At 40.7% G+C, this 18,914-nt stretch overlaps 1 protein-coding gene across 1 annotated transcript in view; it reads left to right on the top strand.

Annotated features, from left to right (window-relative positions):
- CTNNBL1 (catenin beta like 1) overlaps positions 1 to 18,914 on the top strand; it is a 179,174-nt gene that overhangs the window by 26,748 nt on the left and 133,512 nt on the right. Inside the window, exon 2 of the mRNA XM_047771120.1 lies at positions 16,662 to 16,850. Within this exon, the coding sequence (XP_047627076.1) occupies positions 16,662 to 16,850 (189 nt within the window). The remainder of the gene's footprint in view (positions 1 to 16,661; positions 16,851 to 18,914) is intronic.

Raw genomic sequence — 18,914 nt, 5'->3', positions numbered from 1 at the left:
TTCACCTGTGAAGCCATCTGGTCCTGGACTTTTCTTTGTAGGGAGTGATTTTATGACCTCTTCAATTCATTTCTAGTGATTGGTCTGTTCAGTTGGTCTGTTTCTACTTGATTCAGTTTTGGCAGGCTGTAAGATTCTAGAAAATTGTCCATTTCTTCCAGATTGTCAAACTTGTTGCCTATAGTTGTTCATAGTATTCTCTATGGTTTTTTGTATTTCTGCTGTATCCGTTGTGATTTCTCCTTTTTCATTTATAATTTTGGTTATTTGGGTTCTTTCTTTCCTCTTTTTAGTGAGTCTGGCCGGGGTTTGTCAATTTTGTTTACCTTTTCAAAGAACCAGCTCTTGGTTTTATAATTTTCTCTATTGTTTTTGAGTCTCTATTTATTGATTTCTTCTTTGATCTTATATTTCCTTCCTTCTGCTGACTTTAGGACTTTTTTGTTCTTCTTTTTCTATTCATTTAGGTGGAGGTTAAGTTGTCATTTGGGATCTTTCTTCTTTTTGAGAAAGGCCTGTTTGCTATAAATTTCCCTCTGAGCACTGCTTTCCAGCATCCCATAGATTTTGAGCGGTTGTGTCTTCATTATCATTTGTTTCAAGGTAGTTTTTAATTTCCTTCTTGATTTCCTCATTGACCCATTGGTTTTTTAGTAGCATTGTTTTAGTCCCATGCGTAGGTTTTTTCTTTCCTTTTCCATGGTTGATTTCTAATTTCATGGCATTGTGGTCAGAAAGATACTTGAGATAATTTCTATGCTCCTAAATTTATTGAGATTAGCTTTGTGTCCCAATATGTGGTCGATTCTTGAGAATGTTCCATGAGCATTTGAGAAGAATGTGTATTCTGCTTTTTTTGGATGTATTGTCCTGAAGATATCAATTAAGTCTAACTTTCTATATTTCCTTTAGGATCTCTGTTGCTTTATTGGTTTTCTGTCTAGAGGATCTGTCCTTGATGTGAGGGGGGTATTAAGGTCTCCTACTATGATTGTATTCTCATCAATATCTCCCTTTATGTCTGTTAATATTTGTTGTATGTATCTGGGTGCTCCTGTATTTGGGCATATATGTTGACGATAGTAACATCCTCTCCTTGGATGGATCCCTTAATCATTAAGTAGTGTCCTTCTTTGCTTTCTTTATGTCTTTTGTTTTAAAGTCTATTTTGTCTGATACGAGCGTTTCGACTCCTGCTTTTCTGTCATGTCTATTGGCTAATATTTTTTCCACCCTTCCACTTTCATCTATATGTATCTTTTGTCCTAAGGTGAGTTTCTTGTAGGCAGCATATTGAAGGTTTTTGCCTTTTTATCCACTCAGCCACTCTGTGTCTTTTGATTGGGGCGTTCAGTCCATTGACATTTAAGGTGATAATTGATAGATGATATTTATTGCCATTTAACCTCGTGTTCCAGTTGATTCTATGGTTCTCCATTCTTTTTTTTTTTTTTTTTTTCTCGTTGGATGGTCTCCTGTTATATCTGCTTGAGTGTATTTTTTTTTTTCATTTTTTGCAAATGCAATATTTGGTTTTGGCTTGTGGTTGCCTTGTTTTTAAGTATGCTAACCCCTTCCATAATTGTGTGTTTTAGCCTATGGTCCTATAAGTTCAAACACTTCATTACTATATTAAAATTAAGAAGAGAAACATACAAACAACAAAAAGGGTTATTACTTCCTAACATCCCTTGCCCACATTTTATGGTTTTGATGACTCTTTTTTATTTTTTAAATTTTATTTTGTTTGAGGCCTGTTCATGATTAAATCTGTATGCTGGCTTATTTGAGTGACTGCTCTCTGATTGCGGTTTCCTCAGTCTAGTTCTTCCTCTTCTTCTTCTTCTTTTTTTCTTTTCTTTTTTCTTCCCTTTCCTTCCTTTCTTTTTGGTTTAGAGAAGCCCTTTCAATATTTCCTTTAACCTGGGTTTTGTGTTGCTGTATTCTTTAAGTTTTTGTTGTTGGAAAAATTTTTATTTCCCCTTCTATTTTAAATGATATTCTTGCTGGATGAGTATTCTAGGTGCATATTTTTTCCTTTTAGCACTTTAAATATCTCTTGCCATTCCCTCCTGGCCTGTATGTTTTCTGTAGAGAAGTCAGCTGATATTCTTATGGGGGTTCCCTTGTAGGTAACATCTGTTTTTCTCTTGCTGCCTTTAGGGTCCTCTCTTTATCACTAACTTTTGCCATTTTTATTATGATGTGTCTTGCTGTGGGTCTATTTGGGTTCAGTTTGTTTTGGGGCCCTCTGTGCTTCTTGTATCTTGAACCCAGTATCCTTTAGATTTGGGAAGTTTCCAGCGATAATTTCTTCAAATATATTTTCCATCCCCTTATCTTTTTCTACTCCTTCTGGAATTCCTATTATGCATAGATTGGCCTGCTTTATATTATCCCATAGGTCTCTTATATTGCTTTCCAGTTTTTTGATTCGGTTTTCTGTCTGTTGACCGGATTGAGTGATTTCCATTATTCTATCTTCCATATCACTGATTCGTTCTTCTGCATTATTCATTCTGGTTTTTTACTGCCCTTAGTTCAGTTTGCATCTCTGCAAATGAATGTTCTAGTTTTTCTTGGCTCCCTCCTTATATTTTCTAGTTCCTTTCTGAAGGGTATCTGCATTACTGTTCATATCTTCTCTTAATTCCTTCAGTATTTTCACTATTTCTCTTTTGAACTCCAGGTCTGTCAGACTGCAGAGATCTGTTTCATTGTTGACTGTTTTAGGTGAGTTCTCCTGTTGGTTTGACTGGGGGTGGTTTCTCTGCTTCTTCTTCATCTTGCTTGTTGTTTTCTTTCTCCTGAGGGAGTTGTACTCTCCGTTATCAGGCAGTGTTTGCCTTGTCACTGCCGTGGAATATTTCCTGAGGGCTGGCGTTGTTGGTCAATCTTTTTTGAGGCAGTGTGGCTTTTCTGGAGTGTTCATGGGGCTAACAGGGTCTCTTTGAAGCAAAGAAGGACTTCCTGAGGGCAGACAGGACTGGGAGGTCCATACCACGATGGTAGCAGATTTCACTTGGTCATGCAGAGCTTGCTCTGGTGTTTTTAGGCTGTGGGGTTCTTGCAGGGGGTTGGCGGTGTTGGGCAGCTGTTCCTCAGGAGTGAAGCACCCCCTGGGGGCTGGAGCAGCTATCTGGGTCACTGAGAACCTGAGAGGCTCTTCCCTAGGGCAGCCCAACTCAGAAGGATGGCCTGAGAATGTAGGCAGATCTTTTCACAGTCTGGCCAAGCTTGTTGCAGCTTTTCTGGGCTGCAGGGGCTCTTCTAGGGGGCTGGTGGTGCTGAGCAGCTATTCTGCGGGAGTGGGGCACCCCCTGGGGGCTAGGGCGGGTAGCAGGGCCGTTGGAAACTGAAGAGGCTCCTCTCCGGGGCAGCCCGACTCAGAAAGACCGTCTGAGATCTTTTCCCGACTCAGCCAGGCTTGTTGCAGCTTTTCTGGGCTGTAGGGGGTCCTGCCTGGAGCCGGCAGTCCTATGCAGCTGATCCACTAGGGCACCCCCTGGGGGCTAGGGCGGGTAGCAGGGCCGTTGGAAACCGAAGAGGCTCCTCCCCAGGGCAGCCCGACTCAGAAAAACCGTCCGGGAATTAGGCAGATCTATTCACTGCCTGGCTAGGCCTGTTCTAGCTTTTCTGGGCTGCAGGCCTTTTCTCGGGGGCTGGTGGTGTTTGGTGCTACTCTGCGGAAGTGTAGCCCCTCCAAAGGGCAAGCAGGCCTGTGCAGGGACAGCCCCTGTGGTGGTAGGCTTCAGGCAATTGTTGAGGCCAGCCCTCCTGGATGGCAGGCAGCCCCAGGTTCGGCGAGAGCGTAGAGGGTGGTGGGGGTGGGGGGAGGGAATGTACTGGGAAGCACAGCTTTCAGGTAGCTAGCGGGCCTGTAAGCTTGCTGTGGTGTGGGGGGTATTCTTTGGGGACCCACCCCTTCTTCTCTCCCCTCCCCAGCACGGGTGCAGACCAGGCTCTTTTCCCAGATTCCCTCTGATGCGGCTTTCCACTTCCCCGCCCCTAGAGTATTGCTCCCTTCCTCTGCGACAGCTTTGTTTTCTAGTCTCCCAGGCAGTCTCTGCCCCGTCAAATGGTTTCTAGACCTCCCAAGCAGTTTCCGCTCCGCCCCGCCCCCCCCAGCCCAGGGACTAACCTCTGGAGCCTAGGTCTCGGTGCCCAGCCCCCACCCAGGCGTCCCCTGGCCCTTTCTCGACTAACCTCTGGAGCCGAGGTTTCGGTGCCCAGCCCCCACCCAGGCATCCCCCAGGCCCTTTCTCGGGGACTAACCTTCGGAGGCGAGGTCTCGGCCAGCACCACTTATTAAAGAGACTGTCTTGGAGTTCCCTTCATGTTTCAGTGGTTGATAAATCCGACTAGGAACCATGAAGTTGCAGGTTTGATCCCTGGCCTTGCCCAGTGAGCTGTGGTGTAGGTCACAGACACAGCTTGGATCTGGCATTGCTGTGGCTGTGGCGTAGGCTGGCAGCAACAGATCCAATTAGACTCTCCTAGCCTGGCAACTTCCATATGCTGCAGGTGTGGCCCTGGAAAAGATGGAAAAAAAAAAAAGAAAAAAAAATACAGAGGCTGTCTTTTCTCCATTGTATATTTTTGCCTCCTTTGTCATACATTAATTGACCATAGATGTGTGTGTTTATTTTTGAGCTTTCTATCCTGTTCCATTGATCTATATGTCTGTTTTTGTGCCAGTACCATACTGGTGGTGGTTGTTGTTGTTGTTTTTTCATCTTCATGGTTTTATTTACTGTGTGATTTTTAAAAATCTTTTTAAATTTTTAAAAAAATTTTTGTTAAACTATAGTTGATCTACAAGGCTGTGATAATTTCTACTGTACAACAAAGTGATTCAGTCATACATATACACATATCCATTCTCTTTCAGATTCTTTCCCACATAGATTATTGTAGCCATACTGTTTTGATTGCTGTAGCTTTGTAGTGTAGTCTGAAGTCAAGGAGCCAAATTTCTCTAGCTCCGTTTTTCTTTCTCAAGATTGTTTTGGGAGTTCCCGTCGTGGGGCAGTGGTTAACGAATCCGACTAGGAACCATGAGGTTGCGGGTTCGGTCCCTGCCCTTGCTCAGTGGGTTAACGATCTGGCGTTGCCGTGAGCTGTGGTGTAGGTTGCAGACGCGGCTCGGATCCCGCGTTGCTGTGGCTCTGGCGTAGGCCAGGTGGCTACAGCTCCGATTCGACCCCTAGCCTGGGAACCTCCATATGCCACGGGAGCGGCCCAAAGAAATAGCAAAAAGACAAAAAAAAAAAAAAAGGATTGTTTTGGCTATTCAGGGTCTTTTGTATTTCTATGCAAATTAAAATTTTTTTTTTTTTGTTCTAGTTCTGTGAAAAATACCATTGGTAGTTTGATAGGAATTGCATTGAATCTGTAGGTTGCCTTGAGTAGTATAGTCATTTTAACAATATTAATTCTTCCAGTTCAAGAACACAGTACATTGTTCAATCTGTGTAATCTAAAGTTTCTTTCATGAGCATCTTAGAGTTTTTGGAGGATAGGTTTTTTGCCTCGTTAGGTAGGTTATTCCTAGATATTTTATTCTTTTTGATGTGATGGTACATGGGGTTGTTTCCTTAATTTCTCCCTCTTTTGTTATTAGTGTATAGAAATACACTGGTTTCTATGTATTAATTTTGGATCCTGCAACTTTACTGAATTCATTGATGAGCTCTAGTAGTTTTCTGGTAGCTTTAGGATTTTCTTTTTCTTTCTTTCTTTTTCTTTTTCTTTTTTTTTGTTTTTGTTTGTTTGTTTGTTTGTTTTGTTGTTGTTGTTGTCTTTTAACAGCTGCACCTGTGGCATATGGAGGTTCCCAGCCTAGGGTTCTAATCAGAGCTGTAGCTGCTGGCTTATGCCACAGCCACGGTAATGCTGGATCCTTAACCCACTGAGTGAGGCCAGGGATTGAACCTGCAACCTTATGGTTCCTAGTTGGATTCCTTTCTGCTGCACCGCAATGGTACTCCAGTACCATGTCATCTGTTTAAAAAAATGACAGTTTTACTTCTTCTTTACCAGTTTGGATTCCCTTTATTTCTTTTTCTTCTCTGATTGCTGTGGCTAGGACTTCCAAAACTATATTGAAGTATTGAGAATGGGCATCCTTGTCTTGTTCCTGATCTTAGAGGAAATGCTTTCAGCTTTTCGCTATAGAGTATGATGTTAGCTGTGGTTTTGTCATATATGACCTCTATTATGTTGAGATATGTTTCCTCTATGCCTACTTTTTGGAGAGTTTTTATCATAAATGGATGTTGAATTTTATCAAAAGCTTTCTGCATCTATTGAGAAGATCATATGGTTTTTATTCTTTGATTTGTTAGTGTGGTGTATCACACTAATTGATTTGAAGGTATTAAAAAATCCTTGCATCTCTGAGATAAAATCCCACTTGATCATAATATGTGATCATTTTAATGTATTATTGGATTCAGTTTGCTGGTATTTTATTGAGGATTTTTGTGTCTGCGTTCCTCAGTGATGTTGACTTGTATTTTTCTTTTTTTGTGATAACTTTGTGTGGTTTTGGTATTAGGGTGATAGTGGCTTCAAAAAATGAGTTTGGAAGTGTTGCTTCCTCTGCAGTTTTTTGGAATAGTTTCAGAAGTATAGGTGTTAACTCTTCTCTAAATGTTTGGTGGAATTCTTGTGTGAAGCCTTCTGGTTCTGGACTTTTGTTTGTTGGGAGTTTTTAAATCACAGATACAATTTCAGTACTTGTAATTGGTCTATTCATATTTTCTGTTTCCTTCTGGTTTAATCTTGGGAGATTGTACTTTTAAAAGAATTTTTTCATTTCTTCTAGGTTTTCCATTTTATTGATATATAGTTGCTTGTAGTAGTCTCTTATGGTCTTTTGTATTTCTGTAGTGTCAGTTATAACTTCTCTTTTAAAGCATGGTGGCTAACTTAGTGCTATGGGATTATAGCTGAATTGGATATTATGTTTCTGATATTGCACCCTTTATGTCCAGTAGGTTTTAAAAAAAATAAGTTGGCCATCCTGTTGAATTTGATGTTTACTAAAACCATCAGCTCCTTCCTGAATGAATTATTTTAAAGTCATATCTCCTGGGACTTTGTACATTTTCTATTTTTTTTATTAGTTGTTTTATTTATATTTATTTACTCTATGAATTTTATTACATTTATAGTTGTACAGCAATCATTACACCCCAATTTTGTTTGCTATTTTGAATTTAAACAAAGGACCTTGTACTGCTCACACTCTTTTATTCCAGCCAATTGTGGATCTACCTATCTGTACTACCATTCACCCACATTTCTCCATCTGCCCGCTTCCATGACTTTGTGAAAGATCTTGTTGAGAAGAAGTTGACCTGTAGGTATTACAAACCCTTAACCTTACCAGTCAGCAGTAACAATATCAAGGGACTACAACCACTTGGGCCTGACATGTTCCACGTAATTCCTTGCTAGCCTCTAGTGGTCTCCTTTTATTTCCCCCAATGGTCTCCCTTTATTCCCCCCTAAGTGTGTGCATAACCATACTATTTGGCCGAATTTACTTCAGATCTTTTTTTAAAGGAAGAAAAATATTATAAATACCATTGAAGTGTCCTATGTATCCTTCCCTAGTCCCATTTCATTGTATACCCCTCCTTAATCCAATATATTACCTTTTTTAGAAGCAACCACTGCCCTGAATTTGGTGATTATTACTACCATGGATTTTTTTAAATGATTACTGCTTATGTGTACATCCAGTGATCACTGAAATTTTTAATATGCTCCAGTGAACATTCTTTATTTATTTATTTATTTATTTTGTCTTTTGTTGTTGTTGTTGTTATTGTTGTTGTTGTTGCTATTTCTTGGGCCGCTCCCGCGGCATATGGAGGTTCCCAGGCTAGGGGTCGAATCGGAGCTGTAGCCACCGGCCTACACCAGAGCCACAGCAACGCGGGATCCCAGCCGCGTCTGCAACCTACACCACAGCTCACGGCAACGCCGGATCGTTAACCCACTGAGCAAGGGCAGGGACCGAACCCGCAACCTCATGGTTCCTAGTCGGATTCGTTAACCACTGCCCCACGACGGGAACTCCCAGTGAACATTCTTTAAACACCTCCTTGTACATATGTCTGAGAGTTTCTCTAATGTGTATATACCTAGGAGTAGAATTGCTGTGATGGTCATGGAATATTAGTATTATTAGGTAACACCAATTAGCTCCGTACTCATTTACACTCCTATTAGCGTGTTTTAAGTTTGTTTTTCCATATCCTAACCAACACATGGTATTGCTGGACTTCACTTTTTTATTTTTTGCCAATCTGATGATATTCATGGTTTGTGTGTGCATTTTCTTAATTTGTAATGAGATTGGTCCCTTTTTACCTGTTTATGGGCTACTCCATATTTTTTCTTTTGTAATCATAAATATGATTATATTCCTTGTCAGAAGCTGATTTTAAGTAATTCTAAAAGTCTGTTGTATATATAGGACTTTGCAGTTAGCAGTCATTAAAAAGAGATTGAACCCAAGACTCTGTTTTGTTTTCAAAGGGCTGTATTATTTTATTTAATCTTACTCTCTTTTATCTTACTAAAGACAGTCCTGTGAGGTAGCAGAGCAGGGGCAGAACATTTGTATAAATGCAGTCCTGGTAAGTCAAATGACTTATCTAAGATCATGTGACTTTTAAGTGATTCACTTGAACCCAGATTTTTCTGATTCCTGTTCAGCTGCTCTTTGCATTGTACTATGTTGCTTCTTTTAGATCACTGCAATTCTGCTGTTGTTCTTGGATTGATGTCTAATGTTCCCTCCAGCACCTAACAGAGTGATGTTCTGCTTCTATTAGCCTAGTAAACACTTCCTAAGTGAATGAATGAATGATCATGATTCTGGTGTAGCTGACAAAACATTCATAATGTCTTAAAATGGAGGTATTTTACCTTACAATGATTTTACGAGTACCTGCCTCTGTTGGGCTTAATAAAGAAACCGAATCAACATTCAGCTTTCTGATGCAGCTGCAGAATTAATCAGAGAAGATGTCAGAGTAAATCATGGACGCTAAAGAATAGTTTGTACTTCCAAAAAGGAAAGCTCCACACCCTTTGGAAGTGAGACGAATATATATTCAGGCTTGAACAAGGAGTAAGAATTTTTTTGTTATGAAAATTGATTAAGTAGAGTCTTCATGACTAGTGATTTAAATCATAAATCACAGCCATGTTACTTGGCAGCCAATCAGATTATAGGTCATAAGTGAAACCTTTGGTGATGTTAGTTTTTGATACCTTTATTCCCTCCCCCCCAGTTGGGGACACTGATAAAACCATATTCTCCAGTAATTACTGTGGTCTTAGTACTTGTAATTTTTTAAATTGGGAATTAAGTAAATGAGGGTTCAGTTTTATATTTGCAATGATTTTGTGTCGAGATTTTGAGGTGTTTTTAGTACCTGGTTTTACTTCCAGAAAAAAAGGTCGTAACTTGCCATGATTAATTTTTTAAAGCTTTAAATCTTGCCGAGGCATAATATATAATTGTATATGAATATCTGGAGTTGTCACTCAGACATTTTATAAAAATATGATGATGATCCCTTTTATTGATACATCACTTTATAATTCATGTAAGGCCCCTTTGTAAGATGGTTTAATCATCACAACAACCATTTAAGGCAGGTAGAATTTTCTGTCTCTGATGACTCTGATCCCTAATTATGAACTTTGGCTGATGGTAGTTGCAGCATTAGAGATTGTGAGCTTTTTCAGTTTTGGTGCCTTAAGCAAATTTGTAAGGCAGCCCTGATGTTAACTTTGGCAGGTTTCATGCCTGCAAATATTGATTGAGCCAGAAGCCCTAGTTGTAAAATGTCACCAGTGAATGTGCAGCCCGCAAAGGCAAGGGAAACTCATTACTGCAGCTCATCTGTAACTTCTGGGTCAGGCCACTCACTACCATCTGGTAAAAATGAATGTTTGAAAACTTCTTTTTATTCTGACAAAATGTAATCAGGCGAGGTTAACAGCAGATGATTTCTGAGCACTTCGAATTGGTTAGACCAACCCGTCCACAAGCTTGGGTTTGTGACATTCCGTATGTCTGATTATCTGAATAGGTATGAGTAAGCTTTAAAATGATGATATCCCAAAATAAAAGTAGGAAGGAATTTAATTATATATGTATAATACCTCCCTTTCTTTCCTGTGTTGCATGCACTTTTTCCCCCTGATCTTTGAAAGTGTTTATTTTGAAAAAGAAAAGGCAGTGAGAGAAGAAGAATGAAATAGAATTACTGTCTTAAAACAATCCAAAAAATTTTTTTAATGTGAGAGTGAGACTAAACCTATTTTATATCACTTTAATGAGGAAGATTAGGGATTAGGGAAGAAAATTGTAAATTTAAAGTTTTCTCATGAATTCTCTGAATGATCCGGAAATGGAGGGGCACAATTTAGGGAGGAGGTTACTGGAGTCCTGGTCACCGAAAGTGTTAGGAAAGCCGCAGCGTCTGCCTAGGAGAAATGCTTAAAGGTGTTTCAAACCTCAGAAAGATGATTGAATTCCCTCAAGGGTTCCTAAAGTCTGGATGTCTCTAGTGCCTCAGAGTTTTTATAAGAGGTTGTGAATCCAGATATCGACAGGCATTTTCTGTAGAATGAATCTCAATCTCTCAAAATTTCTCTCAAAATCAATTAATCAAATCTCTTAGTTTCTCTTTGTCTTGTCTTCTTTCTCTCATAAATGTGGGAGTTAAAAACCCCAATTCAAAGAGAAGTATTACCAATTACATAGAAATGTGCTTATTTGTTGTCATTATGTCTTTTCTAAATCGTTGGCTACTAAAAGGTGCAGCTGGGGGTGGGCCTGTCAAATATTTTGACATTAAAAAAGGGAGCCTCATTTTGAAACTTATTAATGGTCAGTACCCTTCCAACCTTGCAGTTCTTTGATTTTGAGTCAGGTGTGTCGAGATACACGTATTGTCTTCTATGTGCTAAACGTGATTAGCACTTTAGAAATATTGGCCTTTGTGCAAAATACATATATGTCTGCACGAAAGTGATTGTTGTTCCTAGTTTATAGGTGGAGAAAGCTCAAGCCTGGCATGCATAAGTTACTCTCCAGGGCTGCTAGGTAGAGGGACCAGGATTTGAATTTAGGAGAATCTGACTCCAAAACTCATTTCTCCAAACAGGATATTACCATTGCAAACAGGTTGGGAATGACTAGTTACTATGGCGAAGAAGGAAGAGCAGTATATTGGGAATTAGAATTATTGCCCACCACAGTCAAGTTGCTTAAACCCACTGAGCTCAGATTTCTCTGTTTCTATAAAGAGAGGGATAAACTAGATTATCTCTCTCAGCTCAGATTTCTGAGTCTTTCCCATTTTTTGATTTTTAGGAAACAGCACCTCATGCTCCTACTTGGAAGGCCCTTTTCTGAAGATATGTGAGCTTCTTGGTGCTAGGAGAAGAATTCCTCATTTATTATAAAGTTTATAGAGGATTTCCTTGACTTTGTGCATTTCTTTAATAAAATTGAACATATTTTTTTTCCTTCCACTAACGTGAAAGTACATTTTATGAAAATCACTCCATGTCTTAGCCATGTATCTTGGAATATTGAGCTAAATTTAGATATTCCCCCCACAATACACATTTACCTTGTTATAGCCTGGTACAAATATGCTCTTCTCATTAATAATTGCACTGTGTGTTTTCATAATTTATCATAATGATACCATTATTGTTTATTATAGAAGTCCCCTTTCTCCCCCCCACCCCCAAGTCTAATTGAGGTCGAGACAGACCATAAATGTGATAATATAGATTGCATGCTCAGAGGAAATGGAGTTGGTTTCGTAGTGGAGTTTTAATTTAGGATTCGTTCTGGTGATGTAGCCTCTTCCTATGGTACATTGCTTTGAGCCCAATATAACTGCACTTCCCCACAGCCCCTCATTATAGCTACAGCTTCTCACTGCTTTTTAATTAAGAGAGAGAAAGAGAGAGAGAGAGGGAAATGAAACCTAAAGCTTAGGTTGGATATTGTCTGGGTACGCAGGGAGTGTCCTAGGCAGATTGCTTATTTAATTTTTTAACTCTTTCAGAGCTTTCACGGAGATGGCTTGATTTCTGTTTCTAGGGGGATAGTTATATATACACCATCCATCACACCTACACTAGGCTTCAAGATTTTTGGAAAGTAAAGGTAAATCGATACATCTGTATCTATAGATTCTTGGAGCTTCCTATAGGCTTTTGAGCAAGTGAGACTCCTTTGCGTATCCTAGAAGGGGTACTAGCTTTGTGGATGGATGGTGGCAAATGCGTAGTGAGCGTTTTTTTTTTCCGCTCGCCATCTGTTGGGAGTAAGGCAGGGGATGTAGAAAATTGTGAAAATCCTTAAAGGCTGATGTTCTAGTACATCAGAAGTTAAGAGTTATTTATTTCTGCTGTGGGCAGCAGAAGCAGAGAAATGACTTTATTAGGAACAGTTTCTTTTGTCATTTCTTCATCTTGAGGGATTCCAAGCACCTTTCAGATACCAAAACAAGTTAATCTCCAAAGGTGACTGGTGAGAATGGCTTAATCCTCTTGGGACTAGTTGTGCAAGACACAGGGAGAGCATAGGCCTGAGCTGTTGACCTCTCTGACAGTCTGTGAGTGTTACGTTCCCTTTCCGGATCCAGAGCTCTTCTGTAGTGAAACCAATTTGACAGCTCCTAGTTTCTTTCCCACTTAATGTATTCGTGCCTTGTTTTATATAACTGATCATTTTCTCAGTGGTGCATATTGGTAAATATAATTTAGAAGTTTATTTCTGGGTCAGAGTGTTAGCGTCACAGTTTTTCATGGGGATCTTTCATAAATAGAACTTCAGCTTTGTCCATGTTTCATTGTGTTGCAGAAAGCCAGTTTCATTTTAAGTTATCAGGAAAAAGTTCCTTCAGATGACAAGTCCCTAGGTCTGGGGTGTCTGTTATGGTAGCCACTGGCCCATGTGGCTGTTGGGCACATGCAATGGGGCTGGGTCCGTACTGAGATACACCATGAGGGTGAAATACTCCACCAAATTCCAAAGACTTAGTATTAAAAAAAAAAAAAGGTAAAATACCCCATTAATAATTTTTGTATTGATTACATGTTGAAATGATAATACTTTAGATATATTATTAACATTAATTCTGCCTGTTTCTTTTTAGTTTTTGCATTTTGGCTGCTAAAAATTTTAAGTTACATCTATGGCTTGCATGATATTTTGATTGGAATGCCGTGTCCCAGACTATTCAGCCCCTTGAGAGCAAAACAATGTTTGTCTTATTTACACATATTTTCCCCAGTCCCCAGCTCAATGCCTTTATATAGTTGGCACTTAATTTATATTCATTAGAGAAATGAATTTTAACCTTTATTATTCAAAATGGTCAGATTTCAGAAATGAATGGGAACTTCTCTGGAGGGTTAGTATCAGAAAAAGAATAGAAGTGAGAAGTAAAGAACAGAAGTTCTACTTCGGGGGAGGAAAACGGTGAAGTAAAATGTATCACAGCCTTTTGGCAGCTGATGTATATCTGTTGGGGAGAAGGCCGGAGCTGAAGTGCTTGTGAAGGAGCCGTGTCAGAACATCCCAGTGGATTTTGCTGTGCTCTGCCACGGAGTCGTCCTCCATAGAGGAGCGAACCTGAATGTGCTGTGTGAGGGGGAAGGAAATTGGAGACCCAATGGCTGACCCTGAAGGTTGCCCTCTTAGGGATGTGCGAAGTGTCTTTCTAAAGGTTAGCAAAGCTATTCTTGTCTCAGGAATCCATTTTGGCCCTCTCTATCCCTGTGTCCCCATTTATTTATTTATTTTTTGGCCACTCCTAAGGCCTCTGGAAGTTTCAGGCCAGGGGTTGAACCCACACCGCTGCAGTGACCTGACATTGACAATGCTGGATCCTTAACCTCTAGGCCACCAAAGAACTCCTGTTGGTATCCATGTTTAGCCATTACTCTAATGGAAGCCTGGGACTGGTACTGGGCCCGGCTGATTACCTGAGGAAGCTTCTAATCTTGGCATTCATTAATAAATTATTTGTTGAATGAAACGAATGGTTTAACAAATATTATTTTGACTTCGCCCAGGTCTTGTATGACTAGTGTGTATGGGTATGTGTTCTTGCCTGAAAAGCCCACAGATCTGTCTCAGGGTCCTGGCATCGTGAAAATTGGCCAACTTTCCAGAGATCAGTTTCAACTTTTAGAAGGCACCAGATTGTCTTTGCAAGAGTTTATTAAAGGATCTCAGACATCCCATCTCACTGCTTACAGAATAGAACTGTTAACTACTTCTCATCTCCAGAGATGGAGCGAAGATTAAAAGAGCTGCTCCACATTCTGCAGAAGGAAAGTGCTATTTCATTGGAAATTATTTGTGGTAGAGATGAAACTCCTCCCCACCTTTGAAATGTTTTACAGAAGTAGATGAAAAGATGTGTTCAAAAGAGACATTGGCATTGTTCAATCTGTTTTGTATTTCTTAAAATGTGGCAATACTTAGCTTTCTCCTTTTAATTGTGGTCCATTGTCTTTTCCCTCTGCCCTGAGATAAACAATCCAGAAATCTCCTCTCCGTGCTCATGCTTTGACTTGGCTGCTGCAGCAGGCTCACGCTAATCAGAACCACAGCAGGGCTTGTTTTATGAGCCCGAAAGAATTAGTGTTCCCAGGGGGCTGAAGTTCCTCACCTGCTGGGGAGCTACAGATTTCTAGTTTGAAGCTTGCCCTCCTTTAGGAGCAAGCTACCTCCTTCCCCTTCTCCCATAAAAACCGCTGCCTCCTTTCTGCTTGTACTCCATGGTTACTGGCATGTTGATTTCTTTTTGTTTCTTCTTCTTGTTTTTAGAGTATATACCAGTAATGGTGATGATAGATTTTTGTAATTTTCATATTTGTGAAAATAGAGTGTGATCTTATGAAATTATAGTCTACCCCAGGGAGATGCAGGGTGAAAAATAGCAGGTGGTACCCCATAAGCCAAATTGTCTAATATGAGTTTTCTAAGCAATGTCATATGCTTAGACTTACGGAAGCACCTGGTATGTGGAACCAGCAGGGTGCGTGAACATAGAGGGGAATGACTTTGCACCCCTGGGACAGTGGCGTTCAGTAACTTTGTGGGTTGTAAGTCACAAGGTGAGATGCGTAATGTGTCTAATAGAAATGTGTGTGTTATCACCAAACCACTTAGCAGGCTGGCCGTGAATGCAGCATTTTCTTTGCTTTGGTAGTAACGTACCACATTGCACCTAGTAAGTACGCTGTTGGTGTGTGCAGTGATTTTAACAGAGAACAAAAAGCTCATCAAAGAGCCTAACATGAATATTTTGTGTTGGGGAAGACAGAATCACGCAGATTAACTAACTCATGGTAATGATTTTATATATTCTTTAGTGAAAGAACTCTATAACGTTTGCCATAAACTTCCAGTTATACGAAAAATAAGTTCTGGAAATCTAATGGGTAGCAGAGTGACTGTGGTTAATAATACTGTATTGTTTACTTGCAAGTTGCTAAGATCTTAAATTGTCTCACCATCAGGGGTGGGGGGAGGTAATGATGGGACGTGGTAGAAGTGTAAACGAACCTTATTGTGGTAATCATTTCGCAATACATACGTGAGTCAAATCATCATGCTGTACCCCTTAAACTTACACAGCGATATAGGTCAGTTATATCTCAAGACAGTTGAAAAGTGATTAAAAATACATACAAAAGCATCTTTTTTGAAGTTCACAGGGAGAGCAGGGTTATAATCTCCACTTGCAGATGAGGCAAGTAAAGCTTAGAGAGGTTGAATGACATGCCCAAAGTCACACAGTAGTATCGGTGGGAAGAGTGGGGATGCTGGGCTGTTTGATGTCTGGTGCAGTGCTCGCTCTTCTCAGCTCCGAAGCCCATTTCAGTAGTGCCTGGTTTTATGCCGATATAATAGCAAGCGACTGTAAAAACTCCCCCGTGGATTACACTGTCAGAGGCAAAGCCAAGTCCTAACAGGATGGTGGAAAAAGCCCTGGACAAGGAGTCAGGAAGTAGCAGTTCTATTTTCAGTGCTGCTGCTGGTTTTGTGACCTTGGGTAATACTTGGCCTCTGGGCCTTACTCTACTCTTCTGTAAAGTAGGAATTCAGAACATTATAGACCCTCGGAAGTTATATATTGCAAAATTCTCTGTGTGTACTACTTGTAAGTGACGATAATCTTTGACCTGAATTAAAACCCTGTACTGAGGGATTGGTGTTGGGGATTGAATCCTAACTAGTAAATTGAACCTAACCCAGTGGCCCCGTCTCAAAGTGGCTTTGTTTCCTGTGATTTCTGTATATAAGAGACCTTTTGTAAAGTGCTAAACTTTGCGTATTGGAAAAATTCTGTAACCAATAAAAGTCAGCTACCTTGTAGATGACTGAAATCACATATGCGTAGACTCATTGAGGGTCTGAAAAATAACCAGTTAGAGCTTTACGTCGTCTGGGGGGAGAAATTGTATGCTCTGATGTTTTCTGTCAGGAAATTCTTGAAACCTTTTGGAATATTTCGTGTGTATGTTCTTTTTTACATCCTTTTCAGCTCTAAAATCCTATTTTTTTTTTTCTTCTTTTTCTTTCTCAGCCCAACAGGGGCACAAAACGTCCCCGGGATGATGAAGAGGAAGAACTAAAAATGCGTCGGAGACAAGCTGGTCCTCGAGAGCGGGGCCGCTATCGGGAGGAAGAACTGACTGTGGTGGAAGAAGTGGATGACGACAAGAAAAGGCTGCTTCAGATTATTGACCGAGACGGCGAGGAGGAAGAGGAGGAGGTAAGGTGGCAGGGATGGGCTGGGAGCGGAGATGCTTGGCTCTGACACAGTATCTGTAGGGTGGAATTTGGGGCTAAATACTTAATTTCTCTGAGCTTACCAACTTAATCTGTAAATGGGGTTAAGAATACTTATTTCAGTGTTGACATGAAGGTTAAGTGGGATAATGAAGTTGGGAAAGCGTTTTGCAAAGTATAAAGACCATTCCAGATAGAGTTTTTAAATAATTCCGGATTATGTGTTATAACCGAGGCCCAAGCGCTGAACTCTGGGGCTGTTGGTGTCAGCTGAGGAGGGTCAGGGAGGCTTCCTAACCTGTACTGAGGACACGTAGAGGGCACTCATTTTTAAGTACAGTTAATAGTCTTTGAAAGAGGATTAGACTTTTATCAAACAAGTGGAAGAAAGGCCTTTCAGGCAGTCGGAATGGCCATGGCCGTAGCCATGGAACAAAATTGAAGTTCAAGGAGGAGCTAAGGGATTAGGTATTTAGATGTGATTGAAAAAATACGGTTTAGGGAAAGAGATCCCCAAGGCCCTCTCTGTTTGCTGTCCCTCAAGGTGCCTTTGGGCCTTTGCACTCACTTTTGCCCCTGGACCTTTTTTTTTTCTTTTTTTTGGTCTTTTTAGGGTCACACCCGCAACATACAGAGGTTCCCAGGCTAGGGGTCAAATTGGCGCTGTAGCTGCTGGCCTACACCACAGCCACAGCAACTCCAGATCCGAGCCGCATTTGCGACCTACACCACAGCTCACGGCAATGCCAGATACTTAACCCACTGAACGAGGCCAGGGATCGAACCTGCATCCCCATGGATCCTAGTCAGATTTGTTTCCGCTGAACTCCCCCTGGACCCTTTTTTTACTGCCGTGCCCTCTGCTGGCGTGCTCTGCTTCCCCTAAAGCTTTACATGGCTGGTTTCTTCTCATTCTGGTCTCAGTTGAGACGTTTCCTCCTCAGAGAAGTCTTTGCTGTCTCTGAGGTAGCTCTGCAAGTCATTCTCTCATTCTCTTATCCCTTTTTTCTGTAAATTGTCTTCACAGCCCTTATCATGATCTGAAATTCCTATTTGTTTATTTCACTCCTTTGTTGTCCTCTCTCCAACCTCCTTTGAAAACGGGGACTGGCTCTGTTTTGTTCACAGTTATATCTCTAGCACTCAGAGCAATGCCTAGCTCTTGGTGTAGGCCTTTAACAAATATTTATTGAATGAATAAATGAATGAAGCTGAAAAGAATGGAGATAAACTATCCGTGATTAACATGACCTTACCTTTGTGCCTTGTTAAATCCTTAAGAATGTTATTTCCGTAACTTGTATGTTATTTCACTCTGGCATTTTGTTCAGTATGAATTATGGAAATAGATTCTTAAGAGCCAGCTGTTTTTTGGTTCCCTCAAAGACATGATGCTAAGTGCTAAGTTTGGATCAAGAAAATGAAGCTGGAATGTGAATTTGAGAAGGAAAGAAAAAATTGTTCATTTTCCAAAAAGGTCTTTATTGTGTCGTGACAGTAACTCTCTCTTCATTAGGATTTGCACCAGTGCTCATTTGGGGGTCTGCCCCTAAAAGATGGTGGCACTTTGGAAATCTGTGCTGGGAGACAGTCCTGAATCACCTCTCTGAGGGCAGCAGCCCTGCCAGCCGTAGACAAACAGTGTGTGTAGCCCATCTTCGCTTCCTCCCTCCCTCCTCCCCAGCTTCTGCTCAATCTGTTAGCCCTGCAGCAGCAGTTAATTGGCAGGTATAATTCCCGTGTCGGGCAAGGCTGGTACTGGAGGATTAGGATAGTAGCTGTCATGGGTAAATGCTTTCTAGCCTGGGAGACAGAAATGCAGTGTGGGACCAGCCCTTCTGTTAAGGGACAGGGAAAAAGAGATCGCTTTGTAAAAATGACACATGGAAGGCTACAAGTCCAGGAGTTATTTTCTCACTGCCACCAAAGTCCCATTTGATGAAAAACAAGTGATGTTTGCTCCGGTAAAGTCACGTGAGCTTGTAAAATATTATTGTCCTTTTTGTGCTACATCACCAGCATTCATCTTTCTGAAATCTCCCTCTGG

The sequence above is a fragment of the Phacochoerus africanus genome, chromosome 3 (genome assembly GCF_016906955.1).
Source record: "Phacochoerus africanus isolate WHEZ1 chromosome 3, ROS_Pafr_v1, whole genome shotgun sequence".
In the NCBI taxonomy this organism is placed as follows: Eukaryota; Metazoa; Chordata; class Mammalia; order Artiodactyla; family Suidae; genus Phacochoerus; species Phacochoerus africanus.
The sequence above is the reverse complement of the archived record's forward strand: the minus strand, read 5'-3'. Positions and strand labels throughout refer to the sequence as shown.